This window comes from Pipistrellus kuhlii, unplaced genomic scaffold (assembly GCF_014108245.1).
Source record: "Pipistrellus kuhlii isolate mPipKuh1 unplaced genomic scaffold, mPipKuh1.p scaffold_m20_p_14, whole genome shotgun sequence".
In the NCBI taxonomy this organism is placed as follows: domain Eukaryota; kingdom Metazoa; phylum Chordata; class Mammalia; order Chiroptera; family Vespertilionidae; genus Pipistrellus; species Pipistrellus kuhlii.
This window is the reverse complement of record NW_023425449.1, coordinates 21,721,277-21,748,359: the sequence shown is the minus strand read 5'-3', so window position 1 is coordinate 21,748,359 and position 27,083 is coordinate 21,721,277. Positions and strand designations below refer to the sequence as shown.

At 40.8% G+C, this 27,083-nt stretch overlaps 1 protein-coding gene across 3 annotated transcripts in view; it reads right to left on the bottom strand.

Annotated features, from left to right (window-relative positions):
• The window catches only part of COL14A1 (collagen type XIV alpha 1 chain), a 175,504-nt gene that overhangs the window by 9,900 nt on the left and 138,521 nt on the right, over window positions 1–27,083 (bottom strand). For all 3 annotated transcript variants that reach the window (XM_036436874.2, XM_036436876.2, XM_036436877.2), the window contains exons 41-45: window positions 24,766–24,819; window positions 24,207–24,278; window positions 14,682–14,717; window positions 13,615–13,681; window positions 10,259–10,447 (exon numbers count right to left, since the gene is read on the bottom strand). In XM_036436874.2, coding sequence (XP_036292767.1) covers window positions 10,259–10,447; window positions 13,615–13,681; window positions 14,682–14,717; window positions 24,207–24,278; window positions 24,766–24,819 — 418 coding nt within the window. The remainder of the gene's footprint in view (window positions 1–10,258; window positions 10,448–13,614; window positions 13,682–14,681; window positions 14,718–24,206; window positions 24,279–24,765; window positions 24,820–27,083) is intronic.

Sequence of the window (27,083 nt, the reverse complement as noted above, 5' to 3'; positions counted from 1 at the left end):
TCACTGGTTTACTAAGTCAGAGACCTGTTTGTTTCAGTTTTTCATTGTATTCCCAGTTTCAGGCACATGTCAGGCATTCAAATATCTGTCAAACAAATGGATGGATGAATGAAATTCAAAGTCTTACTGTAGACCTTGACAAACCAAAGATGTGGCTAGTTGGTATACCAGCTATGCTTCTAAAGGACCTTATTAAGTTTTGAGTGCTAGATGTTTTATGTATGAACTCATTTAGTCTTAGCTGAAAACAGAGGGCAGACTCTACTATTAACCCGAAAAGAGGGCTGGAATGCAGAGGTTAAGTCACTTGTCTTTAGCTAGTAAGGAACGGAGCCAAGATTTCAACCCAGGTAGGTGCTGAAGCCTGTACACACAACCACTGTGCTCCCTGTCTCCCTCTCTCCACCCCAAGCTGGCTCTCCAGGCTGTGTTTTTAGTCTTGTTTGCAATAGCTGTGGCTTTCTGAACTGCCTGCGAATACAGTCTGCACATTTTCTCTGGCCCAGCATCAGCCTTGTGGTTATCACGTTTCCTCAGCTTACTTCCTTGGGTGTATACATTTGACCTCTGCTCTGAGCAAGCCTTGGTGTTGATTTTAAGAGGATTTATCCTGCTCACACTCACTACAAGTCCAGGGTCTAGCCCTTGGTTATTCTTCCCCCTTCCCCCCACCCCCTTTTATTTTAAACCTCTTTGTAGGGTTAAATAAAATTTTAAATAAGATTTTACTAATTTGCCCCTTGACCACACCAAGCACAGGCTGGAGTCTCATGCTTCTCCATGGAGCCCGCTCACTCCCACATAATCAGACATTCTGAGCAACTCCCAGGAATTGTGCTCAGACAGCTATGCAAGGCCTGGATAATGCTTTCATTGTCATTCTACCAAAAGTCACAGAAACTGTAAGACAAGGCTTTAGCTGTGTTATTATATAGTCTGTTGCCTGGGAAATGCTGGTGATGAATTACAAGTGGACTGCTTTTTTTTCAACATATGTTGGAATGCCTACTAGGTGCAAGGTACTGGGCAGGGTCCCTCGCTACAATGGCAGATTCAATGGAGTCAATTCTACAAGTACTTTTTGTACTTATCTATCCCTTTTTGGCTGCAGATCAGTGCCAGCATATACAGGCTCCATGTTTTAGGCTAAGATGGCCAAGGCTGGAAAATATGTGGTTGCTGTGAAAGTGAGCAAACTTTGCAAACTATTGCTAAGGGTCCCACCTCCTATTGCCTTTCCCATTAAACAACTGACCATCTAGTATGCCTCTATAATCTAGGGCTCAGCCAGGGAAACATCAACCATTCTAGATCTTTCAAGCAAAGGAAATTTAATGTGACTTGGTCACATTAGCAATAGAAGAATTGAGCAATCAAATAAGGATGATGAAGCAACTCAGACATTAGCAACAGCAGGAAGCCACTATCAGCAGTAGGAGTGGATGGGCAATAGGAAAAAGGGTGTAACTAGAGCCCAATGCCTAGGACCTTCTGGTAGGATCCAGTATAGCTGACCTGTGATATGAAGTCTTGAAGAACAGGCATTAACCACATAAAAAGGAGGCAGATAGAAGCGCATGTGCAAAGGTTTGCCTGGGGAACCAGTTGGGTATGGCTTTGGCAGCTGCAAGGTGGGTAGTGGTAGAGTAAGAAGCCAGGTTAGGCCTCCTTATGACAAGCTATGGGCATCACACCAATGAGTTTGGATATGGCCCCTCTTTTAATACCTGCTACCTAATTTTTTGTTTTTAACTTCATACAGTTTTCCTTAAAGAAGAATTCCAAACTGGTTAAGCTTCAGGCCCCATTAAGCTTAGATCTGCCCCTGCTGGGGGCAACCAAGCAGTAGAATTCATTCTTGTGAAGTTTAGCACCATCAATAAATACTGTGCTAGTACCACGGAAAAGACAGAGGAAAATGTGCTTAATCATATTTCTCCTAGAGGGCTATCCAGTGGTCAAAGGAACCTACTAACCAGATCAAGATCAAGACAATAGAATATTTTACACTTTAGATGTTTGCATCATAGTAATTAGTAGGAGGTCCTTTGGTCTTTTGACCACAGACATCTAAATTGGACACACTGACATTTGGGCAGTGAGGGGAGGAAGTGCAGCAGGAAGGAGGGAAATGAAGGAGGAAGAATGGAGGTTGTAAAGGGAGAAGGAGAGAGGAAAGGAGATGATGAGTGCAGGGCTCATCCATGCACACTAAACCTGTGCATCCTTTGGCAGGCTGACTGCTCATAATTACCAGTACATCAACAATTGCAGTGTAACAGGAAAATGCTGTGATTGGAGCCATGTGCCTGGGGACAGAGAAGGAAGATCTTACTCAGTCTCTTCAGCTGGAAGAAAGCAGAGTAGCAACAACAAATACACTGGCCAAACAAATAAAACATTGCGAGGAAGCAGCAGTCTGGCAGAAGTGACTCTTGAAATGAATTTTGAAGCTTGAGTATGAATGAGTTAGAGGAAGAAAGTGGGTTCTGGAGCATGGGAAGAGCATATGACAATCCAAGAAGAGGTATAAAAACAGGGATTAGCATTGAGTATAGTAGGAAAGGAAAAGGCATGTGTAAAGAATGTTGGTAAACTGAATTAATGACCTACATTATTTACTACTTTGCAATAGAATTATGCACCCACTCACACTCTATGGACTCGTGCATTTCCCTACTCATAGATTTAGGTTGGCCAAGTGATTTGCTTCGACTAGAGAGATTATTAGTGGCAATGACAAGAACGGAGATGTGAAACATGATTGGGAAGTTGGGTTGCCATACTTTATTTTAGCCATTGTCACAAGGAGAATGGGGAGCTATTCCCCCACGCCAGCCAGGGCCCCAGTAGAGCAGAGCTGTCCCACCTCCCACAGACAAGTGATGAGAACTAAAATTTATCGTTGTATGTTACCAAGATTTTTGTGGTTTGTTGTTATGCAGCAAAAACTGAGCACTGAGCCATTCAGTTTGGCTACAGCAAAGGGCACATACTTGATGTGAAGCTGACTAGAAAATATGAACCAGGACCACACAAAGATATCTTACTGAGATTACATTAACCTTGAGGGCTATTTCTAGCACAACACCCACTACCCCAGACAGTGACTGAAGTCCAATGTGAGCAATCTGTTAAGACCTTCTACTTCCAATCAAGGGTTTCAAAAAATTGTTAAGCTACAGAAACAATGACATTGGCTTTCATGGCAAAAAGAAGATAAAATACTGGTTACAGCTTTTTGTTATTGTAACAGACATATTCTACTGAGTACAGAAGGTGGGGACACAATTTGAAGTTAATTTTAGTTCGTCAATTGCTTTTTAAAAATCATTCTTTGTTTTTATTTGGAAAATGATCTTATCCTGACTACAATTAGTTCCAAGAGCACGAATACAAAAACAGTCCACAACAACATGCTTCCAGTAGGTGCTACTCTTTCAAGGTCCTTCAAACTACATCTTACATTTCCCTCTAAAAAGCTACATCTGGTATTTGAATAATTTAAAGGAGTTGGGAGAGAAAAATACCCCTTTAAATAGTGAAAACAGGTGGACACAGAGTGAGCCAACCCTTCACAGGTGTCCTACGAGCCAGACTGCTTGGAAATCATTCTTAGGAATGAAAGCAATTGCCCTGTTCCACCACAAGGCCAGAAACCTTTGTTCAATATGGAAGAGTGTGATTAAATACATAGTCACAAATACTGTGATATTTCCTCTCTTCAAAATGGATAGCCTAATTCTGGCTGGGCTTAGTGACTTCCTCCTAGTAGAATATGCTAAAAGTAAAAGCTTGTGACTTCTGGGATCAGTCAGAAAAGGTATTGTGGCCCACCTGTGTGGCTCAGTGGTTGAGGGTCAGTCAACCTATGAACTAGGCAATCATGGTTTGGTTCCTGGTCAGGGCACATCCCCAGTTGCAGACTCCTTCTCCCTCCCTCTCTGAAATCAATTAAATATATTTATATAGAAAAAAGGCATTGTGAACTCCTCCCTGCTGACTCTCTTGAATCACTGGCTCTGAGGAAAGCACCAATCATATTTCGAGACCACTCAAGCACCCCTGTGGAGGGACCCACCCTTCTCAGGCTCAGTGTGAGTGGAGCAGTCAAGGAGGACCCAAGACTCCTGCCAATGGCACTATGAGTAAGGCATCTTGGAAGCAGGTCTGCCAGATCCAGTCCAGCCTTCAGATGACTGTAGCCCTGGCTAACATCTTGACTGTGAACTCAGGAAAGAACCTGAGCCAGAACCATCCAGCTAAACTGGTTGTGAGTCCCTGATCCACAAAAACCATGATCATATATCTTTTGTTTTCTTTAAGTGTTAAGTTTTAGGATAATTTGTTACATAATAATAGATCACTAATACATAGAACTTCTCTCTGTAGCCGTTATGAATGTAGAGTCCCTTTATAGTATGAAAGAAAAAGAAAAAACCCTCTACAAAATAAAAGATGGTACCAAGAGAAGGAGTACTCATTGCCTTAAAAATTACTGTATGTTAGGAAAACATAATCCATCAAACCTTCAGGGAAAGGTCTTGTTCCAAAGACAGTCAAAATGGACTTCATCAGATCATTATCGGGTGAGAAAAGAGAAAACTTTATCTTTGTCTGGACTTGGTCTCAGGAGATGAGAGGCAGGGGGTGGGGAAGCAGGAGAGGAAGAAGGCAACATGTACTTCAGCACGTTTTTAACAGCAATGAAAAGACTACGTCTCATGCAACACATTATCAACCATAATACAACATCACAGGGAAGACTTGTAAATATTTAAGGAACAACCAGCAAATTATTACGAGGGTTCCACCAGCCCTCTTTCTTTAATCAAATTAATATGTCCCATAAAGATAATTTTTCCAGGAATTAAACCAGGATCCAAGGGTCATTAAGAAGTTTCACAGATGCTTACCAATGAGGCATTCCTGGCTCACGACTGCTATGCTCTAATTCTGAACTTGTGACCAACGTTTTCTGCCAGACGTATCATCAGTGCCAATAGCTCTTCTCAGCCACAGGAATATTGAACATAAGAACCTTCTCTCTCAGCTTTGAATGAATCTGGGACCCAGTTTTTCTTTCTAGACTTCTAGGCCCTGTTGACTTATAGTAAACCATGGCATGAGCATGAGAGATGCAGGTTTAGCTTTAGTGCATGCAGCCTTTCTCTGACCTGAGTGCTGTTCCTGGTCTCTGAAAGGGCATGTCATTGACTTACAGTGACCAGACTATGGCTAATTCCTTTCTGACCCGTGGTTGCTTGGGGGAGTTCAACTGTGACTAATCTTCCCACCCTTCTCCCATACCCTTTTCCTCATTTACTGAAATAACATCCACCTTTTCCAAGTTCACCACAGAACCTTAGAATTGATAAAAACTGATCCTTAAATCTTGGTTTTATTTACTCAATCACTAAAAATTTGGTCATCTGTAGTAGGAAAGGCTTGAGGGAAGTAATTTTCCAACTTTGAAGTCCTTCATATATTTTATCCTCAAAAGAACAAAAAAAATTTATTCAGGTAGCAAACATAATGTGAAAATTTCTCTTGATTAACAATAACATCTCAATATGATTATTTTTATCCTTAATAATAATATTGGAGTGAGTGGTGCTCTTAGCACCCAAATTAGTTGATTCTATAATACATAGTAAACGTAATGTGCTAATGATATGATAGGAACCCATGAGTTCCAACAGTGAGAGTGTTTGGAATGACACCTCCCAGTCATATCCACTTAACTTTTCCAGGCACTGGATCGAGAAAGACCCTGCATCCATTACGGTAACTGGTTTTAGAGGATGATCAGTATTGGAAAGTTCCTCTGGAGAATGCCTTAATAGGAAAAATAAATATAATGGAAAACAAAGACACTAGTTAACCCCAGAGACGTGCATGCCAAAGTAGGAGAAGGTAATTTACATTTAGTTGCATAATACCAGTGATGTATTTGCTTAGTAGATCTTCAGTGTAAGTACAATAGAGACAATGTAGAAAGACTAAGTAGGTGATAAATGTCAATGATATCAGCCTGAATTTGTAGTGGTTGCATTCTCAGAAATTCTTAAATACAAGTACATTCTGACTTTATTATTATTTCCTGTATGGTCATGCTGAGAATTTGCATATTGGAATAAATTATTAGATTTCCCTTTTACTATTTATATTACACTAGAGAGCATCCCAGTTTATAAAATTATGTGTGGAGATAGGTTCTATTTATTATCTATGAATTTCATTTGAGAACACTAGGAGAGATATTGCAAATTGTTGGTGACAGAAAGGAAACAATATGTGAGCTAGGATTGAGAACCCATGGCTTGAAAGGTTTCAAGCTCTTTCCCATCTCAGGACCTTTGCACATGCTATTGCTGTCTCTACCTAGGATGTTCTTCTCTCACTCTCTTATATATACGCCCAACTCCTAAACTTTCAGGTGTCACTTGGCTAAAACATCTGCGTAGAAGAGTGCCCTCTTCTATGCTCATATAGCATCCTGCGTTTGTTCATAGCACTTACAACAACTGGTGTTAAACTATTCATGTATTTTTTGTTTAATATCTGTTTCTATGGGAGGCACATGAAAGGCAGGAAATGTATGCCCTGTTTACCACTATTTTCTTAATACCCAGCACCATGCTTGGCATGTAGTAGATGCTCAGTAAGTGGTGGTTAGATGAATGAGTGAAGATCTAGAAAGATTAAGTTGTGAGATCAAGAAGCCAAAATGACATAGCTAATAAGTGGCAACGCTAGCATCCTAACCCACAAGTGATTGATGCCCCAAACCCCATGCTTTCCACCCATCATGATGATCCCAGCTAAAGCAGCATCACGAATAGTTTCTCTCCTAAGATATTAGAAATAAAAGAAGACTAAATTGCCTTGTTCCAGGTTTCCCCCCCATTTTCTCCCCAAGCTGAGATACTAGAATAGGAATATAATGTCTATAGGTATATCCCAAATTGCCAGATGCATGTCCAATTTCCTTGTAGATAATTCCTTTACTTGGACTCTTATATAGCCTCGGTACATGCCACAATCTTAAAAGAATCATCAAGTGTTCTAATGAGTAACCACAGGAAATGTTTTTATCACATTCATATGTATCTAACAGATCACCTGGCTTCATCTCTAAGCAGGTCATCTGCCAGGTCATGGATGCCCACAGTTATCTAAATACAGTGCACAGGAGCTTACAAACAATCACAGCCCACTGTCAAACTCTGATCAGCTCAGCTCTTTACATTTTTAAAAACATATTTGATTTCAGAGAGGAAGGAAGAGGGAGAGAAATAGAAACATCAATGATGAGAGTCATAATTGCATGTCCCCCACTGGGGATCGAGCCTGTAACTCAGGCCTATGCCCTGACTGGGAATCGAACTATAATTTCCTGGTTCATAGGTCAGTGATCAACCACTGAGCAACACCAGCTGGGCTGTTCACATATTTTGAAATGTAGTTATTAGAAGACAACAGGGTTCACCAGGTGCTGCACAGTTCTGACTTCTCATCTGTGACACACCCACTAAGCAATGAATTCAAAGGTAGTAACAGGGCAGAATGGAGCAAGCACAGATACTCTGGAATCACAGAGATCTAGATTCAAATCTGGGCCCCCTATTGCTTAGGTAAGTGACCGTGGACAATTGACAATCAGTTGAGCCTCAGTTTTCTCACGTAAACATGGGGGTAAATACTGATTTCATAAGATTTGTAAGAGCATTGATAATGTGCTAAGCAACTGGTAGTTTATCAAATAGTTGCTTGATAAATGCTAGCACCCTTTCTTACCAAAGGCCACGTGATGTCTTCCTCTAATTTCAGTTCACATTTATCATCTCCCAAATCATACATTCAGAAACACTTCATATCCTCTAGCCAAACCACAATATTGGCAGATACATGTGGTGTCTAAAAGGGAAAGCCACGATTATAGTATTATCTCACACACTGCTAAGCCAAAAATCCTTGCATAAACTCTGTGCTCAGTAAATATTTGCTGATTTATTGTTCAAAATAAACCAGATATGAATCCCAGCTGTTATGGATATATAACTTAAACATGAAAATCTTTAAATGGATGATTCCTCTTACACATTACTTTTGGGGTTATTGGCCTAAAAAACCCCAACCTTAAATCCCAAACCACACCCCTCAGGTGGTGATCAAATAAAATCACCTTCCCTCATGCTCAAAGGGTATCTCATCTTCTGTATTACTCTCATTCTCCATGTATTTGTGAAATTAGAATTTTGCTTGTCCACTGTACTCTTTAGGAGCATATATATCTAATAGTGGTCTGATGCACAGATTCATGCTCATTCTTGGGGGTGTGTCACCCAAGAACTGCAACTGCCAAGTCACTGTAGCTCGGCAGTAAACCAGATTCAGGGCCCACATTGCCCCAGCAACAACATAATCTACAGCCAAAGGTAGAATAGAGGAATCAGGCTTCCTCTTATCTGGTTCCGGGGTGCATCACTGCCAAGTCACTGCAACTCAGCAGCTCCTGTGTTGAGCGTCTGCCCCCTGGTGGTCAGTGCACGTCATATGTACTGGTTGGTCAGACGGTCAGCTGGTCACTTAGCCTTTTATATATGTGTAGCTATGTAGATAAGAAAATTATATAATAAAAATTCCTATTTCAAGGGTTGCCTGGGCCACTGAGAACTCCTGGGTGATTTCCCCTGGTCTAAGCATTCAAGGGCCCCTATAGAGGAAGAAATACAACCTTGCAAGAAACACAACCTTGCAAGAACAAGAACAAGGATAGGACTTCCAAAAAGAACACAGACAACTTGAGATTTGCTGAGATTGACTGAGACGCTGGCTTTGAGCTCCCTGAGTCACAGCTGGCCCATCACCAACACCATGTGATGCTGACAGAGGAGGCCACCCTCCTGGCTGCCAGATCTCTGATGTCCTGTGAGGAAACTATGCCTATCTCCATATCTGTTGATTCAGTGCCCTTGCATAGGAAAAACCTTCAGAAAGGAGAATCAGATTTGGGTCTCAGTCAACACAACAATCATCTACTAAAGTACCTGTGATGTGCAAAGCAATCCAGACCTGATCCCTGTTCCCAGAAATCCAGTGGCTCACCAACACCTGATGGGTGGTAAAATGGGGGGCGGGGATGACAGTCAGGGCATCAGGGATTCAGAGGAGGAGATACTTGTGGTCTGGGGTGACCAAGCCAACTTCACCCATGAGATGGGTGAGGCTGAGCTTAAACTCAAAGTAAGATGTACAGAAGACAGAAAACTTCCAAAGGAGTAAACAATGGGCACAGAAGTGCAGACGCAGAAATGAACTTAGCCTGTTGGCATGGATCAACAAAGGATGTGTATCTTTGTAATCTGCAGTTCACATCCCAGATTTTATAAAAAGAGTATACCCTACCCATCTCACAAAAGCAATATGACTCACAGAACAGAGGGGAAATTAGCTTTTGTCCAGAACTACATTCTATAAATTGTGTTTTAGAAAATACTTTTATCAGTTGCCTCTCTTCCCATCACTCCCTTTGTAGTTCATAGCTAGCCCAATCCCCACAACTCTTTAATCTTATCATACAATACTGGTAAGACCTGTAAAGGGTAGAAGAAAGGGTTAAGTAGGAGCTCTATTTTAAAGAAACTTTAGTAGGAAATATAAAGCATTGGCCCATTAAGTAAGTAAATAAATTTCTGCCTTCTATTGTATTATAGAAAGATAAGCTACGAACAGTATTTAATTGGAAGCTCAGAGCTGCCATGTTTTACATAGGCTTATGTGAACTACCTGACCATTTGCCTCATCACTCCCTTCAGGGCTGCCACTGAAGGCTGCCCACTATGAGCACTGCACAAAAGCAGCACCAGACCCAGGAAGCCAGCTATCTCTGCTCGCCATGACTTATATGCTATGCCACTTAGGTCCAGAGGGGGCATTATTTTCTGATTCTTCTACCTGGGAAGGGCAACTTTTCTTAATTCCTCCATCTAGAGGGGACATCATCCTCTCATTCACACAAAAGCCTCTTAGAGGTGGGTTGGGGATTCTGATCCTCTTTTTTCATACAAGCAGAGGTGGCTCTTGATACATACTTTGTAGATTACTCAATGTTCTCAACCTTGGGATAAATAGGAAGCTGCAGAATAGATGGGGTAAATTCATTTAAGTCCATTATTTCGGACTTTAGCATTGTATAAGCACCACAGTTGGGCTCTGCTTCATTGCACTAGGTCAGGGGAGTGGCCTGGCTTACCTCGTTCTCCTGGGGTTCCTGGCACACCTGCATTTCCTGGGAAGCCTGGGGTACCTGGGGGTCCTTGTTCCCCAGGAGTTCCAGGTGAGCCTGGCCTCCCAGGCTCCCCGGGAGGCCCCTGGATGGTCCGGACTGAGGAGGAGTGGCTGGGAATCTGGTTGAGGATGGCTGTGTACCTGGCCATGTGACCTGAGACAGGAAAGACAAAGACAGCTTTCAGTCAACTGTCACACAAACAGAAGACAGGAGGTGCTACTTGTCAAGGCTCCAGACAATTCTGCCAGAGGCCCATGCAGGGAGAAAGCACACCCCTCTGAAATATGTCCATTTCCAAAGTAAAAAGCTGTACATTTTATTTTGGATGATATTAACAGCTGGATTGTATTCAAGTCACATCTCATGCATTTGGAATTCCACAGCTCATGTCAGCATCTCAGTAAACATCAGTTGAACAGAAGTCATAAATTTTATCTTCACCCCAGTGTGTGTCTGACCCCCTAAATCCTCACCCAGCTGCCACTTTTCTTCAGCAATCTCCCCCTCTTCAATCCAAGTGGTCTTCTTTCCAGCCCACAAAATCTGCTCCACCCTATGGCTCACAAATCCCCAGACTGTTTCAACTCATCTCTTTTTTGCCAAGCATTTTTTTCAGGAATCTTTACTTGGTTGTCCCAGCTGCAAAAACTCCCACTAGCTTCATTTTAAAAAACACACAAATCCTGGCTTTCCCTCCTTTAGTCGCTTAACTTGGTTCTGCCTGGAAGGCTATAGTTTAATAAGTAGAAGTATAGATTAATAAAGTGCTTGATAATCATAATGCCTCAGGATAGCAAGCACTTTTTCTAGCATCATAAGGAGGCAAGCTTCCCCCACATAAATGAATTTCCTAGATATCTATTTCTTATCCCTTCTCAAACACTCAAACTTAAGAACAGTAACCATTTTTAGGGGGATTACTGCTGAAATATATGCAAACATTCTTCAGCATAGGACCGTGACTATAACTAGGACTGGTTTCCTGGTGTCTCCAGGGCCATCAGCAGGCACACCCATGAATGTTGGGAGGGGCCAGACATTGCTGCATCTTATTTGTTCAGTTTCTTCCTTTGACAAGGGGATGTCCTCTATCACTCCTCTAGCTGTCATCACTTTGGCTTCAGTGTCCCATACAACCTTCCCTAGCATAATTGTGCTGACCAGCTCTGGACGAAAAACCAGTTAACTGAGAATGTGAGGATTTATATGCTGATTGATGAATCTAGTTCTGAGGGATAAACTGAGGAGAAACTGGAAGCAGTGTGGAAAGATGGCTGAGGTGTCAGAAATACAGCCTCTGGGTAGGTTGGTTGGATCTTACTCTTACAATCTCCCCCATTTCTTTCTCTCGCTGCTGCACGGATAGGACGGGTAGGGTCTCCTTGTCTCACAGCCCTATTTCAGTGTTTTTGTCTAACCCTGCTGGCTTCCATTTCCTAGAAGTTGTTCACAAGTATCTGAGAATTCCCAAGGGGGAAAAACTCAATTTTAAACTCTCCTTTTTAATGCATGTTTTAGACAATCATATACTATTTACACAAGACTTTTATTCTACATTGGACTAAGACAACAACTATTGTGAAATCTACATAGTATGGTTAGTGAGTCATATTAGGATTTAACCATTAGGTTTCCTTAAAATAAATATCTTCTCAATTACATTGAATACTTGAAATGAGAAGCCTACAAAATAACCCAAGAAACAGGTTAGCTTTTGATTGAATGGTCAGAATGCATTCATGCCCTAGCTGGTTTGGCTCAGTAGATAAAGGGTCGCCTACGGACTAAAGGGTTCCGGGTTTGATTTTGGTTAAGGTCATGTATCTTGATTGCAGGCTCAATCCCTGACCCCAGGAGCCCTTCAGTCTGTGGACCAATACTCTATCTACTGAGCCAAATCAGCTAGGGCATGAATGCATTCTGACTGTTCAATTTCCCTTTTATAATGCATTGTGTTTTTAAAGAACTTATTTTTGCATTAAACTTGAACAGTTTCATTTAACTGGCAAATTCTCTCTCACACACACATTCAGTTTGGGCAATATAATATAAAGTTAATTAAAGTTAAAATATAGGGAGCATTACTACCATGCCTGAGGATGGTAGCTTTGTACTCACGTGTCCTGAGATTTCTGTCTTAATGAACTTCTCCCAAGCTCACATACAGACCTTTATCCCATGCCTCCCCCAAGGAAGCTGGTTCTATCTGGTTCTATCTGCTACATTTGGAATTTTGGACTCTGCCATGAGGACCTTCTCAGGCACTCTCAGACTTCCAAAGGTTAAATGAAATATAACATCAAAGCTGTTATGGCAGCAGCACAGGTGATGTCAGCCCTGGAGGTAGAGGCCTCTATAGGGCGGAGGACTTGACAGCATAGGGCTAGAGCTGGCCGCATTTGAGAGGAATATTTCATCTCTACTTGGCCAGGAACTGCCTGGAACTGAAAAAATTATTGGCAAGGAGAAGGGTCCTCCAGTTAGATTATTAAGACAAAATATAGTCAGTGGCCAGAATGGAAATGTGCAAAATGGATGAGTTAGTAAGTGAATGAGCAGAAATCAGTAATCAAAATACTGGACTGTTGAAAAGTTCAGGTTTATGGTATAAAAAAAAAAAATGGGATAGGTGTCATACCAAGTGTATCCCAGCATAATTTTTGGCTTAAAGCACAAGTATCACATCAAATATCTCATGAAGACTGTCCACATGTGTGTGTGTTTAGGCATAAATCTTAAAGAATAAAGGAGAGGACTGTGGGCTAACCAAAAGAAATGAAAAAGAAGGAGGCACTGATTTAAAGCTAGTGAGTGAAGAGAAATCAACACTATGAATACTCTTTTGTGATGAAGGCCTGGGGATGAGGTAGGAGTGGAATGGATGGGGGTCAATGGGGGCGGGGGAGGGCCATTTGTACTACTTTCAACAATAAAGATAATTTTTTAAAATGTGGCATCTTTTTAAGGTAGCTTCTGATGCCTCAATCTGGCAGCTTACATGTGCTAAGTACTTTAGAAAAAAAAATCTATCTATCCCTTCAGAGAGATGAGGAAGGAATAAAAGATCTGATCTGTACAGTCATGTTAAATCTATCTGGGCAAGCAGGGAACTCTTGGACAAATGGCACTGAGGAATTTGGCGTCTGTACCATCAGTATAGAAATCTGGGATAACCTGCAATGAGCTCTTAGATGGCTTAGTGATCGACATCTGTAAAGCTTACATGTCTGCATGAACACATAGCTTTAGAGACATTTTTTAAAATCACCACACTCACGGGGATGAGTAACAGGAAGCTTCAGTAACTACAGGGCACTTACTCTGGATGAGCTGTTCGCACACCTGTCGAGCCACCGCTCTCACCATGGCCTGAGACTGCAGGTCACCCTGGATGAGAAAAGAAGCAAATCCTAACTCTCAGCCACAAGCCCAGTCACATGGCAAGACTTCTAGGTCGAGACCTGACTCGACCCACTGTCCCCTCCTAGGCTCTTTGGCTCTAAGCAACAGGTAGGATTGACCACTATGGTACACACAGAGAAGGAGTAAGCAATTCGACATTCCTGATGCCGGTTCCTAGCCTCCTTATTAACTTAAAGAGCTCGAGTAAGCATGTCTGGTCCCAGATTCTAAAAAATTTAGTAATTCTGAAACAAATCCATATGTATATTTAATGCCTCATTTATAGTTCTTCGGAGCTTATAAAATGCAGCACTTTCTCAAGACGTAGCTTACTTAATACAAATAACAAATCAGAGGAAACATGTTAAACCCATTTTATAGACAAACAGAGTTAAACACATTGCCCAAGGTTACACAGAGGTACCTGGATAAGCCCAAGGTCATGGCTGTTTTTACTATAGCCAACAGCACAGTTATATCAGCAGTGCACAATTTCTCAAAGGACAGATAAGATCCTTTAAATAAGCTGACTTATGTTCTTTGAACCTATGCCTGTTGTTGTCTTTCTGGGTGCCAATATTGGAAAAACATGAGTCCCATTCTATTTCTTGGCATCTGTATAGAGCTTTTACTTTTCTGAAGCATTTCCCCATGCATTGTGTAATTTCTTGATCAAATCCACTATGTGAGTTAGATGAGTTTAATTCTCTCTATTTCTTCTTAAAGAAATGAACCAAAGATCATCTAGCTGGATGGTAGCAGATCTGCTACTTAGTAACCAGTTCTCCTGATTTCCAGCCCACCAGGTGTTTCCACTTAAAAATGGGTTCATGGTCACATGCGTTGAGGAGGGAGTGAGGGGAGAAAAAATGGTCTAAGAGCAATGAATGATCCTGATAGGAAATGGTGATCCTTTGTGGGGCGTATGCAATGGAAGGTGGGCAGCTAGCTCTGACTGGTAAACAGAGTCAGACAGGACACTTACTCGTTCTCCTCGCTCTCCTTTTGCTCCAGGAACACCCTGTAAAATTTTAAATTGTCAAGTTACTTTAAATTGTCAAGTAACACTGCACTTAGCCATGCATTAAAAACTACTTATTTTATTAAGATATTTTCTTAGCTCAAAAACAGACACACAACAACAGGAATAAACAAACAGCAACCTATCAAGCAGAAATGGCTCTTTTAAACATTGGAGGAGTCCAGACTTCTAATGCAGAGACACAGTATGTTGTTTGTTTTTACAAAATATTTTTTCCAATTAGTTTCAGTATTATGCTGTATTAATTTCAGAGGGGCTAGAAAATCATGTACTTTACAAAGTGGTCCCCCAACCACTGCTTCAAGTACCTACCTGGCCCCATACATAGTTGTCACAATATTATTGACTATATTTCCTAGGCTGTAATCTACATCTCTGTGGCTATTTTGCAACTACCAACTTTTAATGCTTAATCCTTTTCTTTTTAATCTATGAGTTTATTTCTATCTCATTTGGTTTTTTTTATTTTGTTCACTAGATTCCACATATAACTGAAATCATATGGTATTTGTCTGACTAGCTTATTTCACTTACAGAATATTCTCGACAAAGTATACTTTAAAACATTTTTAACAGATTTTTATTGATATCAGAGAGGAAGGGAGAGAGGGAGAGAGATTGAAACATTAATGATGAGAGAGAATAATTAATTGGATGCTTCCTGCACAACCCACATTGGGGATCAAGCCCACAACACACATATGCTCTGACCGGGAATCAAACCATGACCTCCTGGTTCATAGGTCAATGCTCAATCACTGAGTCATCATGGAGTTCGACAAAGTATGTTTTAATAAAAAACTGGGATCATGCAGCAACACTGTTTTGTAAAATATCATTTCACTGAATAGGTTGTTCACATCTTTCCACACTAAACACCAGTCTATGAATTGTGTTCAACTGATGCTTTATAATTTATTTCACAAATCTCTGCAGAGGAGCTACCTGTGTTAATTTCTTAAAGAATGTCTCTGGAAAGAAGGAAAAGATATTCTCACCTAAGAGTTCAAGTAAGACATGAGGTCTGTGAAATCCCAAAGCCTCACTGTGCTTTTTGTCTAGAGTAACAGCACATTATTCTATCATTTTATCTCCCTGATAATGGGAGCTCCTATGAACATGAACTCTCAGCTGAATTATTATTTCATTTTGTGTTAGCTGCTCTTTGACCCAAAAGAAACTACCATAACTATAAAACTTTTGACTGAAAACAAATGGATTTTAAAAATGTTTTTGCAATGAAATTACACTTATAATGCAAAACATGTGTCTTCAGAAAGACTTCATCTTTTTGTTTCAATTCTGAAACAGTGTAATAAGTATAATTCATTGGACAATACTTTTATAGTTTCTACCCTGAAGATAGTGGATGATGACTTTATAGATGGAATCTGCCACACTGTCAGACTGCTCCCAGTTGTTACTACAATCTCAACAAGTCACAAACCAAACTCAGTATCTTCTCCAAAATCTTGTTTCATTAACAGTAACCCAAATTCAGTTGTAGTTCACCCCATGGTGTGCAGGTAAAATGGCTCTCTGGAAAAGATAAAGTGTCCTGACTTATAGTGTTTGCTGCTATCAGAGGTTTAAATACTTCTACTAGTGCTGATTTCAATAGTTTGCTGCAAATGTGCTGTCACTGAACATGGCGCTGAGAAAAGAAGAGAAACATGTGGTCTACCCTCTCGAGAAGGTATCAGCCAGCTTGAACCACTAATGGTTCTATCTGTTCTCCTTTCCCTTGCTTCTAGCATGTCTATTATAGACACACAGTTTGCATTGCAATCCCTCTTAGATTCATACCCTCTATTCCATCATCTAGATGCTATCCTTACTATCTCACACTAGGGCTACTACAACTTTCTCTTTAAAAACAAACAAACGTATATTTTATTTACTTCAGAGAGGAAGAGAGAGAGAGAGAGAGAGAGAGAGAGAGAGAGAGAGAGAGAGAGAGAGAGAGAGAGAGAGAGAGAGAGAGAGAGAGAGAGAAATATCAATGATAAGAGAAAATCATTGATTGGCTGCCTCTTGCTCATCCCCTACTGGGGATCGAGCTTGCATCCCAGGCATATGCCTGATGGGAAATCGAACCATGACCTACTGGTTCAAAGATCAATGCTCAACCACTGAGCCACCAGGCTGCAACTTCCTCTTAACTGACCTCCCTCGCTAACAAAAGATTCCTTATCCGGTTCATCATCCACACAAACACTGTTTTTATCTTCCTCAGATGTTACCAGCATACAACTTTGAAAGCACAGTGACTAGTGATTGATGGTCGCCCTTCCTCTATTCCTAACCACTCACCAATTCTTAGACATTCATGTAACAAAATCAAAGCTCTTGGGTTCAAAGTCTTTTATTATTTAATCCCAACTTTCTCATCTCCTACTCTTCAAAATTATAATTTCTCATTCCCCCAGATATGGTTTAATTTAGTGTATGAAAACATGTGAAATATGATAAAAGTATTCAACAAAAACCTTATAAATTAAGGTTCAACGGTAGAAATATTCCAATGTAGGATTTAGTTCAAGTATCATTTTTTTTTCCTTTTTATTGATTATAGTCTCACATAATTGTCCTTATTCCCCCATTCCCATCCCAAACCCCTCCCTAGATATGCCCCCCCCCGACCCCCGTTGTCCATGGCCACTGGCTAGGCCTATATGTATGCACACAAGTCCTTTGGTTGATCTCTTCCCCTTACCCCCATCCTCCCTTACTTTCCCTCTGAGGTTTGAGAGTCTGATCGCTGGTTCTCTTTCTCTGGGTCTGTTTATGTTGTTCATTATTTCCTCTAGATGTGTGAGATCATGTGATACAATAAATACCCTTGTAAGAACCTAAACTGCAACAAGCCATATGGTTATGCTTTGCAAATGAGTGAGTTCCTTTCTGGGCCAACAGTTCTTTTGAGTCCCAATTTCAATGCCAGATAGTTCCTTATGTGTACATGCCAGCCATGATATTCAAGTATCATTTTTTTATGCTTAATTTTTGTTGTATACATTTAACTACAAGTCAATGCATGGATTTCTTTTCTCTCTGTATAGATGGTAAGAGCTCTAAAATGGAGACTATAACATAAATTACTTTATATTTCCAAAACCAGTTAGCCTTTTTCTTACATAAAGAGTCATTCAAACATTTGATTAAGTCCAATATTAAATCAAAATATTTATGATAAATCTAGGACTGTTGTTTACTTTCTCTGACCTTTCAATTCCTTTTGTTTTGTTAATAAAATGAAAAAAAAATATTAGCTAACTTCAACTAGAAGTATAAATTTACTTTTTACTATGTCATAAATAATCTTCCAATATTACAAATGAGATCAATAATCCAAGAGAACTTTATTATAAAATATACATACATTTTTATAATGGTAGAATCACAGTGATGGGCATATGGGTGTTCACACTAAATTTTTGCAATTTTGTGTAAGTTTGAAAATTTTTATACTAATGGCTTGGAAAAAAGGGTGTAAAACATGGGATCTGCAAGCCACTTAAACACTCTGAGTTTCTTTGTAAGATGAGGCCATTAAGTTGAATGGTCTCTGGGGTCCCTTACAGAACTAACATGTCAGTATCTCATAATGCAGTCATTATTTGGAAAGAGATAACACCAGGAACAGAAATTAATGAAAAATACCAAAGCTGGGCTTGCAAGATTTATCTTGCCTCTTCAAAGAAGCAGATCCTCACTACTTGTGACCCCTCTCATCATATGAGTTCTGTAAGGCAGTCTGTGTAGCTAATGGACATTGGTAACCCCAGTTGCTCAAACTCAGCCTCACTATTCTTTAAAAAAAAAAAAAAAAAAAATATATATATATATATATATATATATATATATATATATATATATTTTTTTTTTAATTGATTTTCCACAGAGAGGAAGGGGGAGGGATAGAGAGCTAGAAACATTGATGAGAGAGAAACATCAACCAGCTAGCTGCCTCTTGCACACCCCCTACTGGGATGTGCCTGCAACCAATGTACATGCCTCTGACCGGAATCGAACCTGGGACCTTTCAGTCCGCAGACCAACGTTCTATCCAAGTAGCCAAACTGGTTTTGGCCAGCCTCACTATTCTTGATATGAAGTAACTACAGGACACAGCCAGGCACTGTCAGTGGAAGGTCCGTTTAGGGAAATATCTATATGGCAAGAAGTTATTTAGTTTTATTCCAACTTCTCTGACATCTTTTCTTTGATTTTTGAAAAGTAAAACAAAATAAAAACTCCTGATCTAGTGAAGGCCCATAACTCCACCAAAGTATGCTTTGAGGGAAAACACATCTTCCCTGCAGACATAGGCCAGAAAAAGTGGCACATTTTCCTTCTGTTTCAGGAATGCTTGAAATATAAAGAAAAGAAAAATACAGTAGCTACATTCATAAATTCACAGAATTTTAGTGCTGAAGGAAAGAGGAATAATTTCATGGTCCAAGTGCCACATATTAAAGATGTCTGTTCACTAAAATCTAAACATCCTAGCTCAGCTCTCAAGGTTCTTCCATGGTCTGGCCCTTAAGCTATAAAAATCATCTTCTAAAATGTCCTTGAACAGCAGCCTAACTGGAACGCAAACATGCCTTCATTCTTTCTTCTAACAAATACTTATTAAGTACCCTCTATGATATGAGCTGGCGTCTTGCAATAAAAACATGAATATAACATTTCTGCCCTCAAGGACTTATCATGCTAGTGGAGAGATGAACATTGACAAAGTATTTCGGCCTGAAGAGGTAATGGTGGCCTCACACAGGAAGTGCAGTTTTAAAGAGAGAATGGCCAGGAGAAAGGAGAAAAAAAGGAGCCCATACAAATGGAAGAGCATTCCAAGGGGGGGAGGGGGGGAGGAAAACAGCATATATTTATTTGAGAACTTTAAATAATTAAGGATGACAACTTCAAGCAAAGGGATGATGGGAGATACAGGTAGAGGGGAAAGAAAGGGTTGTGCACATCTGGCTTCATCATTGGGATCTATCCTCTGGGGACAGGGATCTAGTGAGGATACTCAAGCCAAGGAATAACACATCAGTGTTGTTCTAGAGCACATGTGTCAAACACAAGGCCCTCGGGCCAAATCCGTCCCGCCAGGCCTTGCAATGTGGCCTGCACCGCGCTGTCATCACTGCACTCTGCTGCGTTTCCATCACAATGACAGTTTATGACTGTTCAGTAAACCATTCGGCCCGCTATTTAGGCTGGATTTTAGATTTTGGCCCCTTCTCTGATTGAATTCGACACCCCTATTCTAGAGAGATATTCTGGCAGCTGGGAATGGACCAGACCAGGGCGACAGCTTCTTGTGATGATCTTGGTAAGAAATGAGGAAGGCTTGAATAAAATTTGCAAAGAAGCAAGAGAAAGAGTTGGAAAATACTGAAACAGACAAAAGACGGGGGGATGCTGTGTGCCTGCTTTCTGTTTTCCTACAATCCCCATGGAGACGATGCCATCTTCCTGTCTCTGTAGGTGCCAAGCACACCTACGATCCCCATCAGGAGCTGCTCCTCACCCCTCAGCTCAGAGGGGTGCCTCCCTCCATCTCCCAGTCTCTGTCCTCTCTCTCTCTCTCTCTCTCTCTCTCTCTCTCTCTCTCTCTCTCTCTCTCTCTCTCTCAATGCAACTTTCATAGCAACATTCTTGTCTTTTCTTTAAGGTATTTATGACTTTCTGACTTTTATTTATATGCACTTATACAAAACAAAACAAACAAGAAACCCCCACCATTCTCTCTAGATTGTCCGTAAATGTGTAAAAATACTTTGGTTACCATTTGTAACCCTCGGAACTCATCTTTCTCATGTGTCTACACGTTGTGGCTGCTCAGTAAATATTTTGAAGTGAATGCAGTAGGCAACTGAGGTTCTGAGAGGCTAGATACAGTGCTTAGTGGCTCACACAGCTAGTTAAAGTCACGTCAGGGTCACATCTAAAAAAGAAGCCAGGTGTCCTGACTTCAAATACAGTGTACTTTAAATGGCGGCACTGGATTTGCTACCTGTGGATTTCAAGTTAAACACATGGCCCCTTCTCTCATGTGCTTAACACCATCTGTTCCCCTGGAAGGAGGCACGGGATTTAGCCAGGGCTTAATCCTCAGATAGGAGTAACCACCACAGCTGCAGTGTACAGTCTGCCTTGGGAATTCAGCAGCTGAAGATAGAGCACCTGCAAGCACGTGTTCCTGGCACTGGCTGGAGGAAATGTTGTTATTTTCAGTGGGGAAGTCTATCTTTCTTGGTCTCTTTCCCTCCTGCCTTCCTAGACAGACATCCATGGGAAAACAATCAAGGCTTTAACACCTTGACACCGAGCCTGCCTTACCCAGACTGCCAGTCTGGCAGGCAGCAGCCTCTGGTGGCTCAGGGCCCCAAGCACAGGGAGAAGTCTGGGCTAGATAGGTCAGGGTACAACAGGCTTTGAGAGGCTCCCCGATGCCCACTGTGGCATCCCCATGCAGTGGCTATGAAACCAGACGAAACGGCTTCTGTCTCTGATAAGAATGCCACATCAAGGGCCCTTTTCTGTTCAGTTATAACAATCAAAGATAATATTATTAACAAGTGTTTTATTTCCAGGGAAGCATGTATTGGTATTTCTGTATGCTCCATATTTAGAGGTTGTTCTTGAGTTATAAAATGGCCAGGTGGAGAAGCAGGTAGGGATCCTCCTTCCATAACGTATTCCATGTCTCTTTATCCCTCATGCACTCCACTATCCTATCCCAAGGTCCCAGAAATGCCTCTTCTTTCCCAGCCCAGCCTTCATGGCTCAGGAACAACCCAACTGGTCTTAAGGAAAACTGGTTCTAGGTAATGTCAGTAAGCCTGTGACATGCAAATTAGATGATGCACAAATACATTTGTTCATTGATGAACAAATTAAAAAGGTTTAGGTTTTTTTGTTTGTTTGTTTGTTTGTTTGTTTTCTGGTTTCACTTCAGGATGCCTCAAAAGCATCTGATGTCCTCAATTCTCCCGTGACACTCTCAGAAAGAGATTTAGTACATGCTGTCTCCGACACCCCTTTAACCAAGGGCTGCTCTCTGTGCCCTGCTGGCTGCTCAGTAAGTATTTTTAAGTGAATGCCTTAGGAAACAGGTCCTGAGAGGCTAGACAAATTGTTCCATTGACCATGATAAACTCTTGTTCCCAGGAGCCCACTCTGGGAAGCAGGCTGGAGACTTGTAGCAGAGATAATGCTTCAAATCTCTTTTCTGGTGGGGAATAGCCTAGAATAAATTGCATAGAAGAATTTGCAGTGAAAAGACATAGTCCATTGTGTGTATGTGTGTGTGTGTGTGTGTGTGTGTGTGTGTGTGTGTGTGTGTATGTTTCCAGGTAGCATAACCATACTTGGTAATATCATTTTGGATAAAAAAATGTTGTGTGAAGGTAAAGCCATCAAATTGTTTTTCTGCGACCCATTGTCAGCTTGATTTGAAAAGAGATTTGAAATGTTCTGGCATTAATTTGAAAGAAAATGTGCACCCCTATGTTCATTGCAACTTTATGTACAATGCCAAGCTATGAAAGCAACCTAAGCACCCATCAATAGACAACTGGATAAAGAAAATGTGGTAGATATATACAATAAAATATTACTTGGCCATAAAAAAGAATGAAGTCTTACCATTTGTGACAACGTGGATGCACCTAGAGGGTATTATGTTAAGTGAAACAAATCAGTAAATTATTTCACTTTATTTGGTAAAATTGTAATAAATATGTATAGTGTCAGGTGGGTACTGGAAATATTGAGGGATTACTTTGTAAAGTATATGAAACTAATATAAAATATTGAATGTCAACTGTAATGGATAAATAAAAGTATTTTGAATGACAATATCTTTGGAACAAGTATATGGCTTTGTGAAGTTATTGCTAAGGAGGACATTTATTTTGGGTGTGCAATTTAGGATGTGTTTGCTAAAATCTGAAGGCATTTTTAATTCTCAGATCTTGTGTGTGCTTGTGTACCTGATAATGTATCATGTAAATTGTAGCTTAGAGTATGACTCTAGATATAAAATAATTTTATTGAAACAAAAATAAGGAATAAAGTGACTATATAGCTAGAGAGAAAGTGTCTTTCTAAGTGAGAGCCACTGCTGCCTTGTTCATTGTGACAGGCAGAAAAGCCCTGCACCCCCACCAAAAAAAATGTTCATACCCTAATCCCAGAACCCATGACTATATTATCTTATGTGACAAAAGGGACTTTGCAAATGTGACTTGGTTAAGGATCTTGAGGTTATATCGATAGAAGGAGATTATCTAGGGCTATCTGGGTGGCCCAAATGTAGTCACATAGCTCCTTTCTGGGAGCTAAGAACCTTTTCAGGCTGTGTCCAGAGGAAGATGTGACTATGAAAAAATGTTCAGAAAGATGCAACATTGCTGGCTTTGAAGATGGAGTGGGCCATGAGCCAAGGGATGTGGGAAGTCTTTAGGACCTAGAAAAGGCAGGGAAATAGATTCTTTCCTAGACCCTCCAGAAAAGAAATTCCAACACCTTGATCAGACCTGCATTAAACTTCTTACCTACAGAACTTTAAGACAATCCATTTTTGTTTTTTAAGCCACTGAGACTATGGGGATTTGTATTAGCAGCAATAGAAACAGAATTCATTTGACCTCTCCTACCTTTACCCTTCATATTTCACTGTTCCACAAATTCTTAGCAGGTTTGCAGTAGTACCAAAATTTGCACATATTGATTATTTTAGCTCATGGATACAGACTTAGTGCATCACAAACAATACCGGAATGCCGACTAATAGCTACATCAGAAAGTACAACGTGCGAGTCGCAGAAGATGCCAAATGTGGCTTTGGAGGCCGTGTGACACAACTATCTATTTTACAGATGAGGAAACAGGTGCACATGAGCTCATTTTTCTCCCCCTTCTCCCTCCCCTCTCCCATGATCACATTTAAACACCAGCCTAAGAGATGAGAAGCACAGCATAGGAGGTAAACAGCTCCAACCACTATGCTTTTATTTACACCACTATTCATTTATGTGTGAGTATGTTTTACATGAAATTCTGTCTTGTAGAATTTAGAAAGGAAATCTATTCCCATTTTCACTAATCCTTGACTTTCTCAAGCTGTGTATTTCCAGCTCCAACCCCAGAAGATAAGTGTAATGAACACACAGATATTACACCCAATCCCTGTAAAGAGGGCATTGAGTTTACTCAGCCAAAGACAAAATAAAGAGCAAGATTAGTTCCTGTTGGGACCACTGTCTTTAGCTATGCACAGTTTGACTTTAATCTTTATCTTAGGAGCTTCTGTTTTTTCCTGTGGATTCCCACAGCATTCAGGATTGAATAGGATTTTTGGCCAACAGAGATGCTGGTAAGTTTGAACACATTAATAAGCAGGAGGGATGACTAGGCAACCATCCTGACTGGCTACTGCTGCATACTCACAGGTGGTCCCAGGGCGCCTTGGGGTCCCACACTTCCTGTGATCCCTGGGACTCCGGGGGCTCCAGGAATGCCCTAATAGAGAGGCAGGAAAATGAAACAAAGGTGAGGACTCCCACAATCTCATAAAAGGCAGCCAGCTCTCAAGAAGAAGCAAGGACACACATACACAGAGCTCCCTTTCCCCTCAGCAACAAGACTTCAGGATCCATTGCCCACTTCTGGTTCCAGCTGCCAAAGATGTAGTGAAGACATTTTTTTCAGTAGTCTCAAACTACCAATCAGTTATAGTTCTTTCAAATTCAAGTCTTATCTGTGTCTAATAAAAACTAAGTCAATGTAGGCAATCTTATGGGGTAGTGGCTCAGAAATCAAATGATCCAGCTATATGGTTGCATTATTTTTAAAGGATATTTTAGGCAGAGGTCTATAACTCAAGGCTGAGCTGTTGCACTACAGCACAGGTGGCTGGCAAAGTTAAAGGTCTGGTAAATAAGATCTCTCAAAAGAAGGAAAATGCTTGAAAGCAGAGTACATGCCAGTAGTTTCTGGAAATACTTACAATTGGCCCTGGTGGTCCTGGAGGGCCAGTGGACCCATCCTTTCCAGGAAAGCCCTGGGGAAAAGAAGCATAGCCGGTCAACTCTTCAGTCGCTTTATATGGCTTTCAGAATAGGTGTACCCAATTCATTTAATATTTGGGGGCCAAGTCCTGTTGCTTGCTCTGAACTTCCAGGGATTCACTACTTTTAAACTCTTCATGGAAATTGTTCTTGGCAAGACTTGTGTGTCTATTGGCCCTGTGAAATTGTTCAGTGCAAGAATTTTAGGTGTGAGAAGTGCTATTTCAAACTCAAGCAGGAACTTGCTTCCAGAAAGTGTTTTTTATTAAACAAAGTATAACAAAGCAGAAGGGAGGTCAAGTCTCTGGAATTAATGACCAGTCAGAAGGATGAATTAGTGTCTTCCATGACCTAAGAGGGTTTGGAGGAAGGGATCCCTATCACCAGGATAGGTATTACAAATCAAGAAGTACTATAATATCTGAAATTCTGAAACTCTCTAGGAGCAGCCTAGAGGACAATTTGGGAGGAGTAACAGCTGCAATGATAGAGTTTTTTTGACTGCTGGACAGGTTTGTAGACTGTTATCATGGGCTTACAAATGGTATCTTTGCTTCCCATTCCATGTTGGAAGAGCTTAAGACAGAAAACAAATGCTATTTTTTTATTTTATTTTATTTTAATCTCCCTAAAATATTTAGCATGTGTGTGTTATTTTTATGTGTGTTAAAAAATTTTGACAGCTGGAATGACTTACTTTTTCATGGCTATAGTTCTCAGTTGTGAATGCTGGTCCTTCCAATGAAGTTAAAAACATGAGAGAGAATCCTCTACCTAATTTCTATAATAGGCTCATAAAATTGTGTCCAAACCATCATCTTCTACTACATGGAGACATGGACTTTTCATCTTGGGATTTTATCCCATTGGAGAAATCCATTCCCATCTTGAACCAACACAAACCAACCTCTCCCAGCTTCCTTATTGACCTCTCCCAATTCTTTTTCTAAATTGTGTGCCACTCTCACAGGGAGCTCTTCAGTCTACTTACCTTGTTCATGAAAATCCACCCGCTTAGTGCTCCCCATCCAAGTTCACAGAATTCCTTCCTACCTCAAGGCGTCAAATGAAAGAGTGTAAAGAGGAAGCTGGAGGAAAGGAAATGGTGTGTGAGTTGGGAGACAGGGTGAGAGGGGCAGCAGAAGAGGGTACTGGATTAGAATGCAGGAAAGGCATTGGTCAGTAAGACCCTTTCATCATGCACTCAAGCTTGAGTGCTACTGAGTCCTATAACTAGATAAGACAGAAGATTCTAGAGCTCACCAACAGGCGTGGTTATCCTTTCTGCTTGGGCACAGGGAGAGGCTACATTTCCCAGCCTCCTGTTCCAGCAATTATGCTGGAGCCACAGTGCTGAGTTCTAGCCTGTGGAAAGGAGCCAGTTCCAGTTCTGGCTTATAAGAATTTCCCATGGGCAATCAGCCACTCCTTTCCTCCTTCTGTAGCAACGTCAGAGGCCACATGTTAAAGATGAGAATGTCCCAAGGGGAAAAGTCCCTGAGTCCCTACATGATTACATGCCTATCCCATTGACGGCAATGGATAATGAACAAACAATAGACTTTATTTTATTGCACTAAACCATTTGAATTTTGGATTGAATTTTTTAGACTTGTCTTATGGTTGCTATTCTATACTAATACACAAGCTAGTGTTGTTGTTTTACTACTACTTCTTTCACTGTGGTTAGTCAAATATATTAAGTCAGAAAGCTGCAGTGATAAACCGAGTACAGATTAAGTTACACACACACACACACACACACACACACACACACACACACACCCTTCTTTGGGTCTGCTAGCTAGACAACAAAAATTAATACTGACATGGGTTGGAATAAATTATTTTACATGGAACAAAACACACCATGTCTAAGAAGAAAGGCATAAAAAAATCAGAATATGTGAGATATGAACAGAAAACCCTATAACTCATCCAGCCCAACTCCCTCATAAGTGAGGAAACCTGAGACAAAGAGACGTTAGGAAATCCTACCATAAAAAAGGATTTTTAAAAAATCTACTTTTGTTTCTTAGGTAAAGTTCACATAAGAAAAAAAAAATCGATTCTGTGCACATATTCAATAATTTAAGAAGACATTTTTAAAAGGACAGCTTCCTGCCTTAAAACTCTTCCAGCTCTGGATAGAGAACGAGCGTGAAGCCATGTGCAAGCCCACACACGGCCGCCGGCCCCCAGCCAGCACAACTGCCCCACATCAAGTCTGTAGCCTGGCAGGAAGTCTGCCCTGACT